The 20,103-nt window shown below is 39.9% G+C and overlaps 1 protein-coding gene across 11 annotated transcripts in view; it reads left to right on the plus strand.

The window, feature by feature from the left end:
* MAPK10 (mitogen-activated protein kinase 10) overlaps positions 1-20,103 on the plus strand; it is a 160,888-nt gene that overhangs the window by 15,858 nt on the left and 124,927 nt on the right. For 2 of the 11 annotated variants that reach the window (XM_079306533.1, XM_079306535.1), the window contains exon 1: positions 6,885-7,280. Coding sequence is in view for 2 of the 11 variants with exons in the window: in XM_079306535.1 (XP_079162661.1) it covers positions 7,278-7,280 (3 nt within the window). In the remaining 9 variants the exon portion in view is untranslated. Of the gene's footprint in view, positions 1-6,583; positions 6,701-6,829; positions 7,281-11,674; positions 11,797-20,103 lie in introns of those variants that run through there. The other 9 variants (XM_079306538.1, XM_079306530.1, XM_079306531.1 and 6 more) reach the window with 8 other exon arrangements.

The following is a 20,103-nucleotide window of genomic DNA, read 5'->3' on the forward strand; positions in this document are numbered from 1 at the left end:
TTCTGCACCTTTGGGCAATTATGGAACTGTTGAGCACAGCCAGTCTGTACATTGTCCCCACTTAGTTGCTGCTGTGTTCCAGAATCAGCATTGAAATGTGGTGTTTGAAGGTGTTGCTTTGACAGACCTGCATAATGCTGTATGACAGCAGCAGCCAAGCCATGGAGCAACAACCCCAGGGTCTTATTCTGTTTATCTTCAATGTGTCTGCTGCTTTGTCTTGGCCAGCAGTATCTGAGTGTGGCATTAAATGGTGTTTGCTCCCATTCTAATAGGGACCTTGGATCACACGAGGACCTGTGGGAGGAAGAGGAAATGTGGTTTTCCAGGTGTTTTCTCAGGCCCCACGCCAGGCTGTGTGCACAGAGAGGTGCAGGGAGAAGCAGCCAAGGCTCCCTTGGGCACTGTTGTCTCAGGTGGGAAGGGCTCATGCAGATGCTGGTGCAGCATCCCATATTATACACGCTCTCCTGCCTTTGCCCAGCTTTGGAGAGCATCACAAGCATTCCTGAGGCATCAGGTGTGGAAAGCAGGTGTGGTGAAGGGAATTTTTACATGCTTTGGGAATGTGCATCTCATGTACATTGCACTGGGTAGTTGCCCTACCTTATCTCACTGTGTTTTGTTGTGAATGAATTTTCTACAAATCAAATGAAAGCTTAGCTGTTCTACTTCTTCTTAACTCACAGGCAGTGCTGGAGTCCTCAGGGCTAGTTTCTGTCTCTATGAGCTGCAGCCTTTACAAGTGAAACCTTGTTGGTGAAACCTTTTAGTGAAACCTTTTTGACCTATTTCTTGGGTCAGGGCAGAGATAAAATGCTTCCCAAAATGCTTTTTCCATCATGTGATCATTCTGCTCCCAAAGGGGAACAAGAACACCTTTGAAATCACATATTTGGAAGAAATACTTGGGGGAACCAAATGGACAGAGGCAGTCAGTCCCAATTGCTTTTAAAAAATGATCATGTGCTGCTAATTCTGACATTCTATAATCTTAGTATATAGTCTTAGTTGGAGCTGTTTGGCTTCCTTGTGGGAGCAGAGACTTGCTTATGTGCAAGAAATGTGTAATCAGGACTTGGTAAATGAAAGCATCACCTGGTGAGATTGAGAAAAAAAAAAGGGAGTTGTCCAGGCTCTTATGTGAGAATTAAATTTGAGAAATGAACCAATTCCCAAGCAAGTAATGTACCAAGAAATATTTTATAAGAAAAGGCAGTGTATTGAAAGCTTTTGAAGCAACCCAGGAACCAGAGTTTTCAGTAGCAGAGGAGGTTGAGCCATCTCTCAGCAGGGTGCTGAAATCCATGTAGTTCACTAAATCTACTAAAGCATCATTTTCCCAATTCAGTAAGTCTGTGCAACTTTGAATGCATTTCTAGCCAAGAGAATGATTTGGCCCCTATCTTCTAAATCCTACCTTGGGGAACATATTATTGTCATGGTAACATTGCCAAAGCTTTCACGTTAGCTCAAGATGGGAATCTGTATTGTTTCAAAATGTATGTTTGGAGCACAACTTACTGAAATAATAAATATTTATACAGCAGATAATATCTTCAGACAGGCTGGACACCATCTGTCACAGTCTGATTTAATTTTATGGTCGTAGCAAAGTGAACTGACAGTGTGGAATTTTTCACAGAAGTCAGCTGGAAGTGTGTCATGATTTTCAGGTAGACCTCAGAAATGTTGATAATGATGACTGTGCATTCATGTTATGTAAGTAACATGGGGAGGGGTTGATTTCTGTTTGTTTGGATCCTGAAACAAGTTGAAATTCTGTTTAGTGCTCGATTGTGCTGGAATAATTTATAATTGAATCCATCATACATGCCTTATGTATCTCTGCAGGGAAAATTGAGCATGAAATCATTTGCTCTGGAAGAATTACTGAATACAGGAAGTGGCAATTTTTAAAATTAAATAAGACTTGAGCTGTTCATGGTGTTGCCTTCAGATGGCAATTTAAAATTAAGTTTGTTTTCTTTTTCATAGTAAGCATTTGGTTTGTGGCACCTTTAGCATTTTATGTAATGTTTTATATTATTGGAACAATTAATACCCATGATAAATTTATTCAAAATTGTATTAGTGCATTTTATGGTATATTAATTTGCTAGAGTTTTACAGGACATGCAGCCCTTGACAGCAAGCAAAGCAGTTTCAAAAATGGCAGTAGTGTTATTATGTGCTGAAGTTCTTCTGTTGATATATGTCATCAAATAGGTAATAAAATAATTTTTGCTAATGATGCATTAATTGAAGGTATAGATGAAATAGGTTCTTGTGAAACAATCCTGTTTCTCCAACACTTGGATGCTTGAAGTTATTAATTAAGTTCATTCCCTTAACTGAAGTCATTACTCAACAGTCCAGTTTTGTACATCTAGTTGCTGCCAGTGAGATAAATGTGCATCTTGCTGTCCCATGTTTATGGGCTTCCTTTCAGGACATCCTTTTTCTAATGATGGTGAGTGTAAAGCTTGAGCCCTCGAGGTTGGTGCATTCATGTTTGTGCATGCATTTGTGTGCACATTCCTCCTGTGTTAGTGCCTGTGTTGCTGCTGCTCAGTGCACACCTGATAAGACTCATTTTATCCTGTGTTTAATCTTGATTTAGAAATGTATGGGTAATGAAATGCACTCCTGACTGGAAGAACCACTTCTTCTGAATTTGCTCTTGTTCTCTACTGCTTCTAAACCAGGATTTCAGTATCTAAAATAATGCATTTTGGCCAGATAGCTGTTGGGTTTTGTTCTTGTTTGTACAATGTGCAAGTGATCAGTGCAGCTCTTTGTATCATTTGCTGTTATCAATCTGTCTCTTAAGCATTCTTCTGGTGCATCTATTGTGCGGATTCACTGTTTCTTTCACTTAAAACATCCCTTGTGAAAAAATGAATCAGGTGGACTTGGCCAACAGCCATGCCCTGCCCTGTGATATCACTGCCTGTTCTCAATTACCAGATTTTGTCTCCAATTACATTTTGTAATTGCAGCATCTCTATATTGGTCAGGGCTCATGAAGGTAAAAGGAAGGTTTACATTGTGCTTTTCAACCTCATAATTATATAGAAATTATATATATAATATAATTATATAGAAAGCTGACATGGTGCTGGTCATATTTAATTCTCCATCTTAGTTTAGTTTAGTTACATTTGTCCACCTGTTTAACAAAGTTAAAGAAATCCTAGGTTTAAAATGTACTCTTCTTCATGGTATGGCAGTGAAGAGGTAGTGGAAGGAAAAGGGGAGAAAGAAGGGTTATTTGGAGTGTGTGTAACACCCTTTACCTTTTAAAAAACTCTCTCACCATTAGATAATAACAAAGTGAAAAATGTAATGGCTTTAAAGATCTCTTGATGGAGATGAACATGAAATCCAAGATTATTGTTTCTTTTTTCTAGGATAAAGTCCAGGTCAACCTTCATCTGTAACTTTTGCTTGAGAATGAGACTAAATAAGAGCAATGAAGGCATTGTAAGTTTTTGGATTTTGTTAAAAGCTAGGTGAGAAATTCAGTGCAGGGGAGGGTTATATGGCAGACAAATGAGAGCTGCAAAAAAATATATTGCATCCTCAAGCTGGAAAAGTAAATTTGTTCCAAAGACACTCCTGGATTTCGTGTGCAGTGGGTACATAGCTGGGAGAGCAGCAGTGGCTGGTTCCATGGAAAGCCTGGACACCTCCACTGTTGCACTGCAGAGTGCAGCTTTGCATCAGGCTGGAATCCCACAAAACTGTGGCTGAAAGTGATGTTGAGAAATCTTTTAGTTCTGGCTTTAGCACCAGCTTGGGTGGAAGAATTTGTTCAGAGATTGGTTTGTTGCTTTATGCCTTAAAACAAGAGTATGCTTGCTCACTAGGATTTTATTTTAGTGGCCTTAATTTAATGTGATTCAGAGCAATATGATCCCTGTAAGGCAGGCAGAGATGAAGGGGGTGTGTAGCTGCTCTTAAACCATCACAGTTTGCAACCCACTGCATTTAGCCATCACCAATTTCAGGTTTTTTAATGTGCTGGATTGAAAACTGGCAATTCAGGAGTTGCTACATTCAGCCATCCATGCAGCAGGCTCTGGGGGAAATGTGTTCTCAGTGTCTCATGAAAATCAATGACAGAGGTACAGTCTAACTTTCATTTTCTGGGCTACAAATTGTATGCAGAATTTGCATTTGAAATGAAATTGTTTTTGTAGTAAGGAGGACCAACAGTGAATGATTTAGAGGCACAAAGAGGAGGTCCAAGAACTTAACTGAAATGAGTTTAGTTGGCTCATTTTGACCTTTATAGATAATTTGTGCTGTAAACATGTGCTGCCATCCAGCCAACCTTAAATTTAGACCATACCCACTTCTGGCCTTACCTGTCACAGAAAACATATCCACCAGTTAAGACTGGGGCAGCTGTTCTGGGAAACTGGTGCCAAAAGTGATTTGTTGAAATTGCTTGATGCCAATCTGATGCACTATGTCAGGCCATTACAGTGTTTAGCTGAGACCTGATTCTGTATGGAATGCATTTTTTGGCATCTTGGTGTATCTTGCCAGTAAAGCATCTCAGGAGGACTCTAATCACCCAAGATGAATTTGAAGAGAATTGGTGTTGAGCTCAAGGAAGCAGCATCCCTTGATTGGGAAAAGAAGCATTGAAAGCCACTATTTTCCAGTAGATATTTTGTTTCAAGGGCAAGTACCCTAATTATTCTTCAAAGCTGCTGTCACTTCTACAGAAGCTTAGGCTCTGTATTTCCTATTTGTTTGTCCAACCACACTCTTGTAATTATGACAGAAGCAGCCACTCTCAATCCCTTCTGCACCACTGAGTGGTCAGTTAATGGTATTTTCAAAGGTATTTTCCTGACTCATACAATAATCTGGGGGTGTTTGTTTTTCTTTAGGAAATTTAAATTTATTGTATTCAGAATGTTGGGGGTTTTTTATTTTTTCGTTTTTTGTAATACAGCAAAATATATGTATGGTTATATTTTTAAGGAAAAAATCTTCAGAGAGGTAATTAAATTCTGGTATTTTGCCTAACAATAGTGAATTGTTGAGAAGACCAGTAGTGAGGCCAGTAGCTTGACACATTAAATCTATCTGGCTTATTGCTTATTTCTGCTGGTGACAATGGCAGGACATCCTCACATCTTCTCTTAGTAATATGTAGAGTGTGGGGAGGACTTGCTGTGGTGATTATTAGTTTGTGGTAGAGCTGTTAAGCAAATGGGGGGGTGAGGAGACAACTGTGTGAAATTTGGAACCATAGAATTTTTTCTTGCTTCAACTAAATGTGTTCAGACCTTCATGCATGTATTTATGGATGCAGGAAGAATATATGGATCAAAATAAAAACCTTCAGGTCCAAAAAAATAAGAACATGCAGGAGAAATAGACTGATGGAGAAGGGGGAGTTATATATGTAGATAAGAATGAGAATAGCTCAGGGGCCCATCACAGCCATTGACCTTGTCTGTATTAGGTTAAACAATTTAAATGTTTGTGTGTCATTCCATATGTCAATATATGGGCTGCTCAAGGCACTTGGGTGGCCCTCAGAAAAGCAAGAGTTACCCAGCCTGGGTTAGATAACCTCTGTGTTCAAGTTCCTGGTCACACAGGACTGTGTTTGCCTCTGGGTGTGGTAAAACCTGTGGAATATTCAAACCTGTGGCAGGAAAGCTGCAATGAGCTCCTTGGTGTTCTTTTTGACCAATGAAATTGATACACTGTAGAAAATGGTTTGGGTTTTTTGAAAGGGTGTTTTGGCAAGATGACATATCTCCATAATAGGAGGAAAGGCAAAAAAGGGTTGGGATTGTTCAGCCTGGAGAGGTCTTTGGGGTGACCTAACTGTGGGTTTCTATAACCTGAAGGGAGCCCACAGGAAAGATGGACAGGGACTTTTTACAAGGCCCTGGAGTGACAGGATGAGGGGGAATGGCTTCAAACTGAGAGAGAGCAAGTTTATGTTAGATATTAAGAATAAATTCTGTGCTGTGAGGATGGTGAGGCACGGGCACAGGTTGCCCAGAGAAGATGTGGGTGCCCCATCCCTGGAAATGTGCAAGGCCAGGCTGGGAGGGCTCTGAGCAATCTGGTCTAATGAATGACATCCCTGCCTGGGGATACTGGAATTGGATGATCTTTAAGGTTGCTCCCAATCCAAACCATTCTATGATTCTATGACAATATTTCTGACTAGCTCTTATCCCAGCCTACATCTCATGGAAGTGTAGTAGCCTTCCAGTGCACTTTCTTTGCTGTTTAATGTCAGAAGAGAGGAGACATCCTGCAGTTTGATACGTGCAGAAGAAATGTTATCTGCTCACTTTTTAAACTGGAGGGCATCAGAAGTCACCACCAACTCTGCTTGGTTCTGTGAGCAAAGCATGCAGTAGTGGTAGTTTTTAGAAGTGGGATTTGTGGCAGTCTAGCATGGGCACAACATAATGCTACTGGGGAGATCTTTAGCAGGTCCTGAGGAGGAGATGTGTTGTAATTTTATTATTTTTTAAAATCCCTCTCCTGAGTGTGAAACTTGATTAAATTTTAAACATATGTACATTTTTTTTAGGGTGATGGGCATTTATGCCTTTGCACAGCAGCTGATGTAAACAAAAGAGCAGATCCACAGTGCTACTGCCACCTTCCCTCTGTACTGCAGATGTCTGAGCTGCTGCTGCTGCTGCTGGTAAGTGCTACAGGAGGCTGCTCCATCCCCTGATTCTCCAGGAGATACCGTGGCTGTGGCTGCAGATTAGATTTTTCTCTCCCTCCCCCTGCGAGACCTCTGTGTGCTTTGACGTCATGTGTGCTCCTTTCAGTTGCCATAGCAGCCCCATTCCCCAAGCTCCCTGCCTGTCTCCTCTGGTAGCTTCCACAATGGTACAGCCAGCATCACGCTGCACAATGGTTTCCAGGCAGTGAAAGAGCGTGATTCAGCAAGCCACTCTTCCCCCCCCTCCCCTTTTATTTCATTATTATCAGACATTTTGCCTCCCCTTTTTCTGTTCTCTTCTACCCTCTCCCCCAGGCTTTTATTCAGTTCTTTAAAGGAAAACAGTGATTTACCTTGAAACCGACTGCCCGTCTTTTTTCTTTTTTTTTTCTTTTTTTTTTTTTTTCCCTATTATTATAAATAGCCCCATTTTTTATTTTTATTTTTTTTTTCCCCTCGGCACTGTTTGGAATGTGATTTAAAACCACCACCTAAAGTCGCAGTTTGGGGAAAAGCTTTCTGGACGAGGAGAACAGCTCGCAAGCAAGGAATGGTAGGTGGCTGATGCTAATATCCTTTGACTAACTGCTTTGGCAGGGTGGGGTGATGAATATTGATTGCTGCTTGAGGGGGGAAAAACATTAAAGCAGGGGGAGAGGGAGAGAGAGGTTAATGAAGTAAGCTGCAAGGAGAAGCAGGAAGCTGCACCTGTCCATTTTGTGGCCGTAGAAGCATCGCTGCCCTGTGCTGGGGTGTGTATGAGCTTTGGTGCTGGTTCTTGGGTGCTGTAGGTGGCTGTGGCTGAGAGCAGGGCAGGGGCACCCCGTGGATGGCAGTGTGGTGGTGCTTCAGCAGCTGGCCCATGTAAACAGTGGGGTTTGGCTCAGCCTCATCACCTCTAAAGCTGCCTGCGGGCTTTGGGGGGAAGGAGGCGTCTTGGCTTGCAGGAAAATGAGGGGGTTGTGTGGTCCATACACAGCCACATAAAATTTGAATGTGGGAAAATAAAGAGAGGACGAGGAGCTGGAAGATTCAGAGGACAGAAGCCATGGCCTTTTGCACAGTGATTGAATGCCAAAAAAAGAAAAAAAAAGTGTATGTGTGGAAGTGTTTGACAGACCTTGTTGGATGTGGGGGGGTTGTTTTTAAGAAAGTAGCCTTTAATCATCACTCTTCCACATTACTTGAATTCAAGTCAACAGCTCAGCACACTGGGTTTTACAGAACCACAACAGCTTGCAGGAGAAATGTTTATAGCAAGCTACGGGCCAGTTATTTTGCAAAAGAGAATTAACAATCTGTGGATGCTGCAGTGAAATCAATGTTGCTTTGCAGGGAAATCCTCTGGCAGAAAAAGCTCCTGCTACAGGAAGAAGTATTGGGTTTGTTTTTTTACAGCAGAGTGAGGTTATTAGAAATAATGGAAATTTGCCTTGGATAATTAAGTGTTAGAGCACTGTTTAATAAGCAGCCTGTGCTCCCAGTGAACCATGATGGGCATGTTTCACACCATTCGTGTGCTGGGGGATTGTCAGCTTGTTTACATGGGCTCCCTTTGCTGCAGAGCTTCCTGATATCCTCAGTGCAACTTTCCACTCCTCTGATATGTTCACTGTAAGTTTTGCCAGAGGCTTCTACAGGGACAAACCGATGCTATGTGAAAATTCAAAATTTGAGGGTAATTATGGCAAGGAGTAGAAATTTATTAGGAGGAAAACACAAATGAGTATACTGTAAGGGATCAGAGGAGTCTGAAATCAGCTTGGTTGAGGACACAGAGGTTGTCCTGTCTCTTCAGCAGAAGAGAAGGGTTAAGATAGAACAGGCTGGGGTAGGTACAGCACAGGGCTGCTTGTCTTTGCTCACATTAAACCTGTATTCCATCCCCATGCCTTGGGGAAAACGAGTGCACCAAACCCCCACTATTTTAACCTTTTGTCAGTCCATTGCTATATTATCACTGGTCAGGAGCACTGGGGTAATATTTTCTTCTGTGTTCCTCTGGCTGTCTGCTTTCTTCCTGCTAGGAATGGTGGCACAGGAATATCTTTTCAGTTGGCTCAGCTAATGACTTTGCCTCACAGGGATGCGGATGTGAACGACAAGGGTGATTTGACCTCAGCCATTAAACAATATTCTTTTTCCCTGACTCTCAATAAACTGCACTCTTGCTCATAGCTCTCTCCTGCTGTTTCAGAGTATGCATAATTTTTCAGGGTCCTGTTGTAATTATGGTTTTGTTGAGGAGTACTAGGATTACAAGGTTGTTCCTAAATAGGATAAGGACAGAAATCACTTACCATGAAAAATAAGTTAACTTCAGCTGCCTATCTGCCTGCTTGGAAAATGTCCATCTCATTGTTAAAAAGCCCTTTCAGTGCACACACACATTTCTATGAGCAGACCACAGGGATGAGTGTTTTCTTGTAGGTTTGGGTTTTTTTTCCCTGCTGTCAGTGGCTGGCATGTTTGCAGCTGTTTTTTAGCAATTTAACAGTGCTGGATCAATATACCTTCAAACAGTGTTACAGTACCAAATCTGGCTCACTAAAGCAAAGAGAGACTTATCAAAATTTCACTGCCAGGGTATTGGAGAAGGTCATAAAGTTCACTTGTAGTTTACAGTTCATTGCAAAATTCATCAAATTTAAGGGAGGGCTAAAGCAGGCCCAAAGGAGGATGGTTTCAGCATTGCTTTTGCAGAAGACATCATAGTTTTCTTAAGACTTGGAAGAGAGAAAAGCTGCATTTAGGGAATGGCCTCCAGCTTTAAAAATTGTTATTAACAATTTTAAATTAACAATTAAACTGTTGTTCAGTAGGTACTACCCAGTTCCCTGGACAATTCCAGATTATGGAAAATAAGCTTGATGGTAAATTTTCAAATCCCTGTGAATGTTTGAATTTTTTTTATCACAAACATTCTATACCCATAGCCCCTCCCATTCCACCGATTACATTTTGAGCTTATAATAATAACACTATTAGAAATTATGTCCTGAAATCCTGGTGATTGCAGAATCACCACAGTTGCTGCTCTGTTATGCCATCAGGAGTAAAGGAGAGAGTCTTCATTGGACTACAATACTGAATATACATATATATATATATATTCTGGCCTTCAGTGTTCTTATTCTGCTTTTGATTCTTGCATACTTACTGTTCCTTTTCTATAATTCTTGCTCACTTTCTGTTTTGAAGGTTGCTTGCAAGGAAGATGAACCCTCATAAAAGGACCACCAGTGATTAAAGTAGAAATCAAAAACAGTAGAGGGGATGGGATGGAATTTGCTGGTCCCCTGTCCCCTCTTTATGAAAGTTACACAGCTGTCCTTGAGCTGCTCTACTGTGTTTCAGCCTGATAGCTGTAGCTTTGTTAGCAAGCTTTAGAATCAGTCTTGTCTAGTTGTTAGAAGAGAAAGGCAGGAAATTCAAGCCCCAAAACTTTGCAGTTTTATTGGGGTTTCTTTGTACTGTGAGATTTTTGGTAGAAGTTTTGGTGTATGAACTCACTAGTGGTGATGGTATTTTCTCAGTTTCATTTCTATACAAAGGATGTGAATTCATGAACTTTACTGTACCCCAGGATCTTCCTGACTATGCCTGGAGCACAGGGCAGTGTCTTCTTACAGCAAGAAAAAGGAAAATCTGCTGCTGTATTTTTAGGCAGGTTCTGGGCTTTTCTGCTGTCTAAGAACAAGATGACGTTGATGACCCTGTGAGTGCAGCCCCTTGCTCACATCACTGCAGTGATGCTGGAAATTTGGGCTGCTAGGACCTGATCTAACATGAATCTTTGGGTGTGTTGGACTCTCTCAGGACTTTTGTGAGGTAATAATCACTGAAAGTTGGAGGTCTAGAAGAGCCTTCCAAGTCAGTCAATAGATGCTTCACCAGGATTCTGCACTAAGAGGTCAAAACCCCAGCAAATGAGGAGCTGTAATTTGAGGGTGGGGTTTCAGGAGCCTGAGCTGGGCCCTTTTGTGTTAAGTAGTTGTTTTCTCATGAGGATTTTTCATTTTCTCTTCTGAGTAGAAAGTTTTAGTTATTTTCTGAGATACTTGAAAGCATGTCAGGATAAAGGGGTAAGACAACGTGGCTCAAAACCTTATATTTAATAATAATCACTTAGATTTTTTCAGTGGTTAGTACCAGAACACCATGTTTGATTGTTCCTTCTCTTATTCACTATTTTAACACCACAGCTTTTGCTTTTTCTTACAGTTCTTGAGGTTGTCTGTAAGTTTCTTGGCTGCATGTGCTTTGTCAGTTGAACTTTTATATCACATGCTTTATTTGTTTTTAAGAGGGTACTAATTTGATTAACAGCAGTAATTCACAGGCCTTTCCTGATGCCTATATGTGTCCATATCACACAGTTTTTAAAACTGTTCATTATGTCACAAGTCAAATTTCATTTCCATCCCCAGGTATTTTGGCAGGTGACTGTGTCCATATCTCAACTTATTATAGGTAAAGTTTCTGCTCTTCCTTATTCCAAAGAAAAGATCTGGCCTGAAAAAGATAGATAGTATAGACACAACAATAATTATTTTAGATCAGTTTTATGATTTTTTTTTAGTGCCATCTGTTCCAGTTTGAACAGTCTTAAACATGTGCTTTTGAGCATTAAGGCCTTGATGATTTTTTTCTTTTTTTTTTTTTTTTTTTTTTTCTGGTGGGGAATAACTGTGACACACTTTTCCCATTTAAACAGCACTTCATTCTGCATAATTTTTTGTCTCCTGCCTTTCTTCTTTGTGTGAAAGAAAGGAAATTTATGGTACAGATACTGCCTGAACAGGATGCATTATGGTATTATCAGAAGAAAATCTAAAGTCTTTGTTTTATGATGTGCAGATATTGATAATCCAGGTTAGTTTAGGTATCTGAAATTCTCTGTGTCAATCAAACCCCAAATATTTCTTTCTCTTTTTTTGTGCTTAGGGCTAGTATTAGAAACCTGCACCACCAGCAGGCCAGACTCAGATATCAGCCATGGCAACCCATGCATGAAGTTGATGCCTTTGAACTATTTCCTATAGATGAGAGACATAGCACATGCTGTGGTGAGTCAACAATGTATTATTTTATTAAATCATTCTTCTTGGCAAAACAAACAAGCAAACAAACAAACAAAAAAACCAGCCAGATGCCAAAAGATGCTTAATGCCAAAGTGCATGCTGATTTTTTCCCTTTTTTTTTTTTTTTAAAGTTTTTTTTTTTTTTTTTTTGGAAGGGGGAGGCAGGGATGATTAAAGTTACAACTTGTAGTAATTTTTAGCAGACATTAACATAATGCTGTCATCTTATAATGAGTTTTCCAAGTGTGTAATTTCTGCACTGCACAGTTATCAGATGGAGTACATTCAGAATGTGTTTTCAGAGGAAGTGTTAATATAGCAAAATAATTTTATAAAAGACCCTACACATGCAGTGTTCTTAGCACTATTTAAAATGGAAAAATCTGTTTCACTACTGCCAAATCCACTGTTTTGGACCGATTTTTCTAACTAATCTCTGGTGTGGGGGGAGAGGAAAGGTTGTTTTGTTTCTCTTTGAGATGACTGAAGAAGATTGTGGGGAGTCATCACAGATTATTTTTACTTATATCTCTTTATCCTTGGACAGGAAAATAGTGAGAACAGTGATGAAAATCAAATAGTCTTTTAAAAAATACTTTGTAGCTTTAGCTATCTTAAGTCTGCTAATAATTTCAGTGCATATTTCCTACATAGTAAGTTCATTTTGGTTCTGATAATTTCTTTCGGATGGTTTTGGTGTACCTTTGGGAGATAAGAAATTGTTTTGAGATTTCTCATGTAATCTCAATAGAATTGTTGTCAAAATTGGTAACTGCTACTCCAGTAAGGTGTAGCTCCTGTAAGTCCCCGAGTGTTTTTGCAGGGAGGTAGAACTCTGACTTGTAGATATGGAATGTGACACTTTCATCCTTGGTGGAGATGATGAAAAAAAAATTAAACAGGTGTCAGTTAAATGTATATGACTGCTTTGAAGTGAGATGAGTAGCAGCAAGCAGTGCCTACTAGAGTGCCACAGAGAGAATTTGTGTTCTGTTGGAACCTAGAGGGTTTCCCAAAGGGAGCAGACATACCCTGGACATGGACAATGATTGTGGATGAGGAATCACAGTCTGGATGATCACATCCTTGACCTGTGGACATCCAATGGCAGCAGTACATTTATGTAGAGCTTAATAACCTCTCCTTTTTACTACTGTGATATTTTTAACTTCTTATGGCTCTTAGGGCCTATTGTCCTAAGGTAATTCTGGCTAACAAGGCAGCCTTCATCTTGGTTTAATGTCTGGGCTTTAGAAACAGTGACACTGAGCCTTTTGCATATGAATGGGTCTGGGTGACTTCTGAATTTAAAATGAAGCCTGAAAGCATATATCTTTTTTTTTTTTTTTAATTAACATTATTTTGCTTTAATTATGTATTTAGGAGCATACAGATAACTTGCTAGTTGTAGGTAATGAGAATTTTAAATAAGCTGGCAACTGCCAAACTATATATGATTTATGGCAGTTGATGGAGTGGTGCAAATAAAGGATTTTGTTAACATGTCCATGAGGAATGGTTGTTAAACAGACATTGCATGGAATTTTTATGGTGTTTTGTACATGTTAATGCAATTAGCTGATAGTCATGGCAGCTCAGTTCCTCTCACCATTAACATTATTAAAATTGCTGTGTAAGTAGAAACATGGTTTTTAAGAAGCTGATAATCCCCCCTCCTGGTGATTTTGCATTTAGCAGTATATGCAGTGCTAATTTTGGAACACAGTGGTACTGCTGTCTACAGCAGTGTGACTTGGTCATTTGACCCCCAGGTCACCAAGATGTCTTTATCTTGATGTTGCAGCTACTGATATTTGCTGTGTGCTATTTCAAGCATTTACCAAGGGCTCTGTTCAGGTTACTTTCTGAGTTCTCTGCACATCTAAGTCACCTCCTCCAGTTCTGTTCTTCCAATTTAGATTTTAGGGTGGGTAATCAGTGCAAATACCAGGTTTTCAGAAACAACATATGAAATGTGTCAGAACTCAGAGATGTCATAGGGAGAGAGTTGCTTGAGAAGTTTTCTCCCAGATGACACAACATTAATGGGCAAAATTAATTAAATGTGCTTAACAGAAATTAAGGACTGTAAGATTTTTTGTGAGGCTACAGCTCCACAAAAAACACCTGTAGGTGTCTCCAGGCATTTAATACAACCCTTTACCATGGATTTAAAGCTTTGTCTGTATAGGAATTAGTAATGCACTTCTGTAAACAATTGTGTAGCAAATGCACTTTGAAATATGGGCTTATGCTCTCTGTGCAAGCTCTCTGCAGTTAATATTGCTCATTAAGGCAGGCAGTTTGATCATATAACTTTATTTTGTATTCAGCAATTTCTGATGAAAACACAAGCTTTGCATCTGTAGAAATTGTATGTGAAATCAGAAATCGCATCTAAAATTATCATATAATTAGTGAAGTTGGTACTACTGTCAAAATCTTTTAAAATAGTCAGGAAAAGTAGCATTTGGAGAAAAAAGTACCTATCAATATTCATCACAGAAAAGAACAAGCAAGAAAAAAACTTGGGATGTTCTGTTTAACAAAAACTAATGTTAGTGCTGTGGGTTATGGGCATATTTTTAGGCTGATTTAGAAATTTTGTTAGAAATCACATGAGAGAAAGATGTTGCTACATGTGTTCAGAGAAGCAAAATACCTGGGATAAAGGAATTTTTGGGTTTTTTAAGTACTTGAAAAAACTTTGGAGGATCTATTTTGTGGTGCCTTGGCTTGGTATCTTGCTACTACAGTCACATGTTTTTTTGGAACATTGTGTTGGTTCCTCTTATGTTCATCACAGGTGTTAAGTGCATGAGAAAAAAAATCAGAGGAACTCAGAGCACAGTTTTCTCTGAGAAACTTGTGTTCTGCTCCTCTGCCTAATAGGAAAACCATGTTTATATTAAATTTGCTGCATATGAAAAATGTAAAAACTTATTACCTGTTACTGATGATGGTGATGTAATGTGCAACACATTTCCCCTTGGAGCACTGTTGCCTGAGCCTGTTTCCAAAAGCTATTTTCATGTGATCAGCTACATGCAAGCACAGGTTTTCCAGAAGTGACCTCTAATACTCAACACTTCAGCTGCTCACCTTCTCTACTTTTCAAGGGGGCTGGATTTTTTCCAGAAAGTGCTGGGATCTTCACTTTGGCTTATAGACTTTGCAGTGGAACCACTTGATCACCTTTTATTTCACTAAACCCTGCTGGAAATGCCATAAAAGGAATTTTCCTATCTTTGCATTTTTTGTTGTTGATTATCTTTTTTTCCTTTATATGGATTTTCTTTATTGTGTCCTTAGGATATTGTTTTGCAGAGTATTTTCACTGCCCTTTAGACTCAGATGTGGGTTTATGCTATTAGTTCTTATTCTGATCCATATCCCTTGTCCCTCCATCCTTGGTTTGTCTTTAGTTATTCCTACAGCCCCTAAGATGAATATGTTAATTAAATTATATTGAAACATAGCATTGTCAACTCATGCAGTATTTGGATTTTTTTAAATCAGCCCTGGGCTGAGTATCACATACATGTGAGAAACTATGAGATTTCCTTTAACAAAATGTAGGCTTTTTGTTTATATTACTGAAAAAAATGAAGCTTGAGTATGTGAAAGAGAGAGGCTTCAAAAATGCACAGCCCTCCCACCAAGATTATTCCCTAGTGGTATATTGGAATTTTGAGATCATATAACGTGAGTCTTAGACATTTGGGACAGCTAGTCTTAAAAGAATTTTTTTTTATTTATTTGTAAAGTGAATATTTGTTGTTTTTCTAATGCTTGTAAAGACACAGACGTACCTTGCGTTGTATCTATGTCTGTATTCCCCCAGTAGTTTAACTGGCCCAGCAAAGGTCAAGCTGTTTGCATATTTAAAAAGTGAAAATGAAATTTAACTAAAAAATTCAAGTGCTTGGTGCCTGTCTTAGAGGGATCTCCAGTTGTTTAGTTTTTCTCTGGAACACTGCTGGACCAAATGCTTTTGTTCTGCCATGTGTCAGTCTGAGCTTACTGCAAAGGAGTGAGCTTAATTTATGAGCTTAATGCTTTCCTGTGTCAGGCGTGACCTGTGAATATATCCCATGAAATATTTGTGTCTGATGTATTTTTTGAGTTCCTGGTGGAAAAAATAGCTCTGAATCACCTGCCAGGCTAGTTCAGTGTTTGGCAGGCTCCTCTCCCAACCTTAGGGAGCACATCCAGGACTATTGCTGTGGAATATGGGAGTAGAATGTCAGACAAATAACTTCTGAACCTTTGAGTAGTTTTTCATTGTGATTCTTGCAAGCTGTATTAAAATAATTTTAGTAACCTGCAGAAGAATAAATGGAAATGCCAAATCAATAACAAAAAGCATCTGGAATGATGCCAGCAGAAAGGTGGAAAAGAGACCAGGAGAGCAGTAAACTCAGCTCTGCTAATGGCCATGGCATGCAAACCATTATATAAAGTGGTGGGAAGTATTTTGTGACCACAGGGCAAAAGGTTTTGCTTTCTTCCTCTTCCAGACTTGTCATTTGATGTGTCTCTGTGCCTCCTTCTTTGTGGCCTGTCCTTATCAAAAGTGCCTTTCCTCCTCACAGTTTGTCAACAGCAGCAGAAACCTGAATGTACCATATTCAGGCAGCACTGCCAGTGCTTCCTCTGCTGCTGTGTGTGCTGGAAGGATTGGGGAGCACTGACTGTGGGTGAGGGGTGTAGAGAGGAGCACCCAGAGTGCTGGCAGCATCAGCTCCTGCATCCCTGCATCCCTGCAGGAGGATTTGGGTGGGGTGGGCTCAAGGCTGCAGTGTGCCAGCTGCTGTACAGGCATTAGGTGAGCAGCTTTAAGCTTTTGGACAGTCATTTCCCAGCTATAAAAGGGAGTGGAAGAAGCCAAAGGCGTGTGTGGGGTTATCAGTGCAATGTAGCAAGTATGACATTAATGTCATGTTCCTTCTCTCTTAATTGTCCTCGTTGAGATGGAAAGTGGCAGATAAGTGAAAGCACAAAGGCAAAACTGCACAGTGGAAGATTGTCCAGAAGAGTGAGGTTATCCAGAGGTCATTCCAACTCATTGTGCATCCACAGCCTTGTGTGCAGCACTTGGTATCCTTCCTGCATTGGATGCAGGCTGAAGGTTGGCAAGAAGAGAGGGAACACTGCGGGCCTGGTGCAGCACTTGAGCATTCTTAATATGTTCAAATTCCTGGGAGAATTAATAGGAGCAACTCACCAGTGAGGAGTTTGAGGAGATGTAATTGTTAAACAGGCATTCCTGAGCTGTTGGATGTTGAATAGATCTGCATTAGTTTTATAAAAATCAGAGTTGCTGAGGCTTACAGTTTATAATCACCTTAAAAAGATAAAGAGAAATAAATTGATCTAGAAAAGGCTTCTATCCTCAGTAGCCATTAGTAAATATTTGGGGAAGAAAAGTAAGAGCAAGATAAGCAATCACCAATGGTTCTCTTCTTGTGTCCTCCTGTATTCTGGCAGTCTGACTTTTTTTAGGGAGAGAAATTATGTCTTTCCATTAAAAATTCTCTTTCCTCATTCAAATTCACTGTTTTCTGCCCAGTATGGGTTTTATGAGACCTTTTTCTAGATACTCAATATGATGATCTTGTTGTACTGAAAATCCTGGGATTTTATTTGTTTCAAAAAGTGATGCTGAGTGTATGTATTACCACTATTCTGGGAAAAAAACCAAACCCATTTCTTGTGTGAGCCCACTGCAAAAATTCAGGGGCTTAAAAAATACTATAAATGCGTAATATAACCCTGATAAGATGTTCTGCTTCTGGCAGATATGAAATCATGGCTAAAGGTAATATTTATACAGCAGGCTCTGGAGTAATTTATTTTGTGTGTAGCTTTATATTAGCATGATTGCTATCCCAAGCTGGTTTATCTGGACTAGTGCAGCAGGTAGAGTAATACAGGTTTGGCTGGAAGGGCCTTTGGAAGGCAAGCCCTTCTTTCTCTGGGATTACAGGGACTTTCTGATTTGCTTGCTCACTGCCTTTGTTTAAAAATCTAACCCCAGCAAGGTATCCAGCTGGTGGGGCTGGTTTCCTTGGAGCAGGTGTCAGTGCTCTCCATGCTGGCCTGCCAACACTGCAGGAAAGGAGCCGTGAATGGGAGGATTTTCTTGATTTATGGGCTGTTAGGGTTGAAATAGAGCACACAAGAGAAGGCAGGGTGGAATTAATTACCCTGTGCTTCATGGAGTGGATGTGATGGTTTTTTTTGGTCACACATCAGAACCAGGTGAAATGATGACCTAAAATGGTATCCAAATGTTCCTGTATTCTCAAAACAGTTGTGTCACTGAATATAAGTGGTTATTGTTATTTGTGTGTATCATAATTTTTTACTTCACTACTTCATACCTAGCTCAAATCAGTATGAACACTATATATATGATTCACCACCAAAAATTCAGAGTTAGTATTTAAAAATTAACTCCAACTCTGAAAACAGGAACTTAAAGGGCAAGTCAGAAAAAAAAATTAATTTTAATGCTGGTTTTCTTGAAACAAAAAATTCCAAGATGTTCCCGACAAAGACCTGCATAGCTTAATTGTGAATCACAATACTACTTAAATGCCTGCATTAATTTTATGTTAGATTTCAGTCATCAGCGTGTAGATAAATGTTTTTGTGGCATTATCAATGCTTGATTTGCTGTTCTACTTAAAATTAATTTTTTATCTGCCAAGCTGTGCAAAGACAATCTCATGGATGTCTTCCATGATACAACACTGTCAAAAAATAGTTGTACAAAAAATGGTTCTACAAACAGCAAGAAACTATAAACCCTTGCATAAAGATTTTTGAAGGTGGTGTATAGAGTCCTCAATGTAAGAAACTAGTAGTGCAATTATCTGCTTTTCTTTTGAGAATTTGGAAAAAATGAAGACAAGGGTATCTGCTTGGTTTTGGCTTTTTTGGGCAGATGTGGCCAAGTTGGGGTTACATGTGTGGCTGTCAACAGAGTGTAAAGCCAAGCTGGCACATGGGAAACAGCTCTGTCAGAACTGAAGTATTCAAAAGCCTGCAGTAAAACCTTCAGGCTTTGGACTGGTTTGTTTTGTGTTTTGGGCTTGTAGCCACCTTTGCATCTCATTGTTAAGGTTTAGTCTAAAAATCAAAAGGATTTGAACTTGGTGTGGTCGTGGGAACAATGTGAAGGTAGATTCTGGTGGAGGTTGGTGATTCTTTAACAGGTTAAGGGCAACAGGGCCAGATTTTAAAACAACAAAAAGTTTTACACATGAAAACTAATGCCTAGAGACCCTAGAGCACACAAATCAAACAGTAGCCCCTTGTATGTTACAATGATTATTGGTTCTAGGTATGAAGGAAAGGATAACATTTCATATATTCTGTCTTCTGTCAGGATTTGACTGCCAGTAACAAAATCCAGTGCAATGGTGATTACTAAAATGAATTTGACCTCTGACCTCACACCTGGAAACGTTGCAGAGAAATTTTGTACTGCACAGTGATCTAATTTAATTTTAATCATCTGCAAGCACACATCAGTTTAATTAGCAAGTCTACTCCTCTCTGAGATTTCACCTGGAGTGCTGCATCCAGCTCTGGAGTCCTCAGTAGAGGATAAACATGGACCTGTCAGGGCTCAGAGAAGGGCCAAAAAGATGATCAGAAGGCTGGAGCACTTCTCCTATGAGGAAAGGCTGAGATACTGGTGTTTCTGCCTGGAAAAGAAGGCTCCAAGGGAAGACCCACTGAAAAGGAACTTCTAAGAAAGATGGGGATGCTCTGTAGTAGGGGCTGTAGCAACAGGACAAGGGGCAATGGTTTTCAGCTGAAGGAGGGTCAATTTAGAGCAGGTATAAGGAAGAAATTTTGAGGTTTTTTGGGTGTTGAGATACTGAAAAAGATTGCCTAGAGGTGGTAGATTCCCTATGCATGGAAACAATCAGAATCAGTCTGGATGGGGTCTGAACAACCTGATCTGGCTGAAGTTCAGGTTGTACTCATTGCAGGGGATTGGACTAGATGAGCTTTAAAAGGTCCCTTCCAACCAAGAAGTAAGGAAATAAAAGCTTGGCTCAGTAGATAAACCAACAGCCCTGCAGTGGCTGTTTCACAGTGGCTGTGTCCATCAAGCAGCCCTGCACACTTCTTCACTTTCTCATACAGCCTTTGGGGTCATCAAGCCTTTCTCCTACCCATCCTGCTGGGTTTCAAAGCCCAGATCTTGTGATGTGAACTACTTCAGTTCCACACCTACTCCATTTCTTGCTGCTCTAGATAAACACTGCTTC

The sequence above is a fragment of the Erithacus rubecula genome (assembly GCF_903797595.1).
Source record: "Erithacus rubecula genome assembly, chromosome: 5".
In the NCBI taxonomy this organism is placed as follows: domain Eukaryota; kingdom Metazoa; phylum Chordata; class Aves; order Passeriformes; family Muscicapidae; genus Erithacus; species Erithacus rubecula.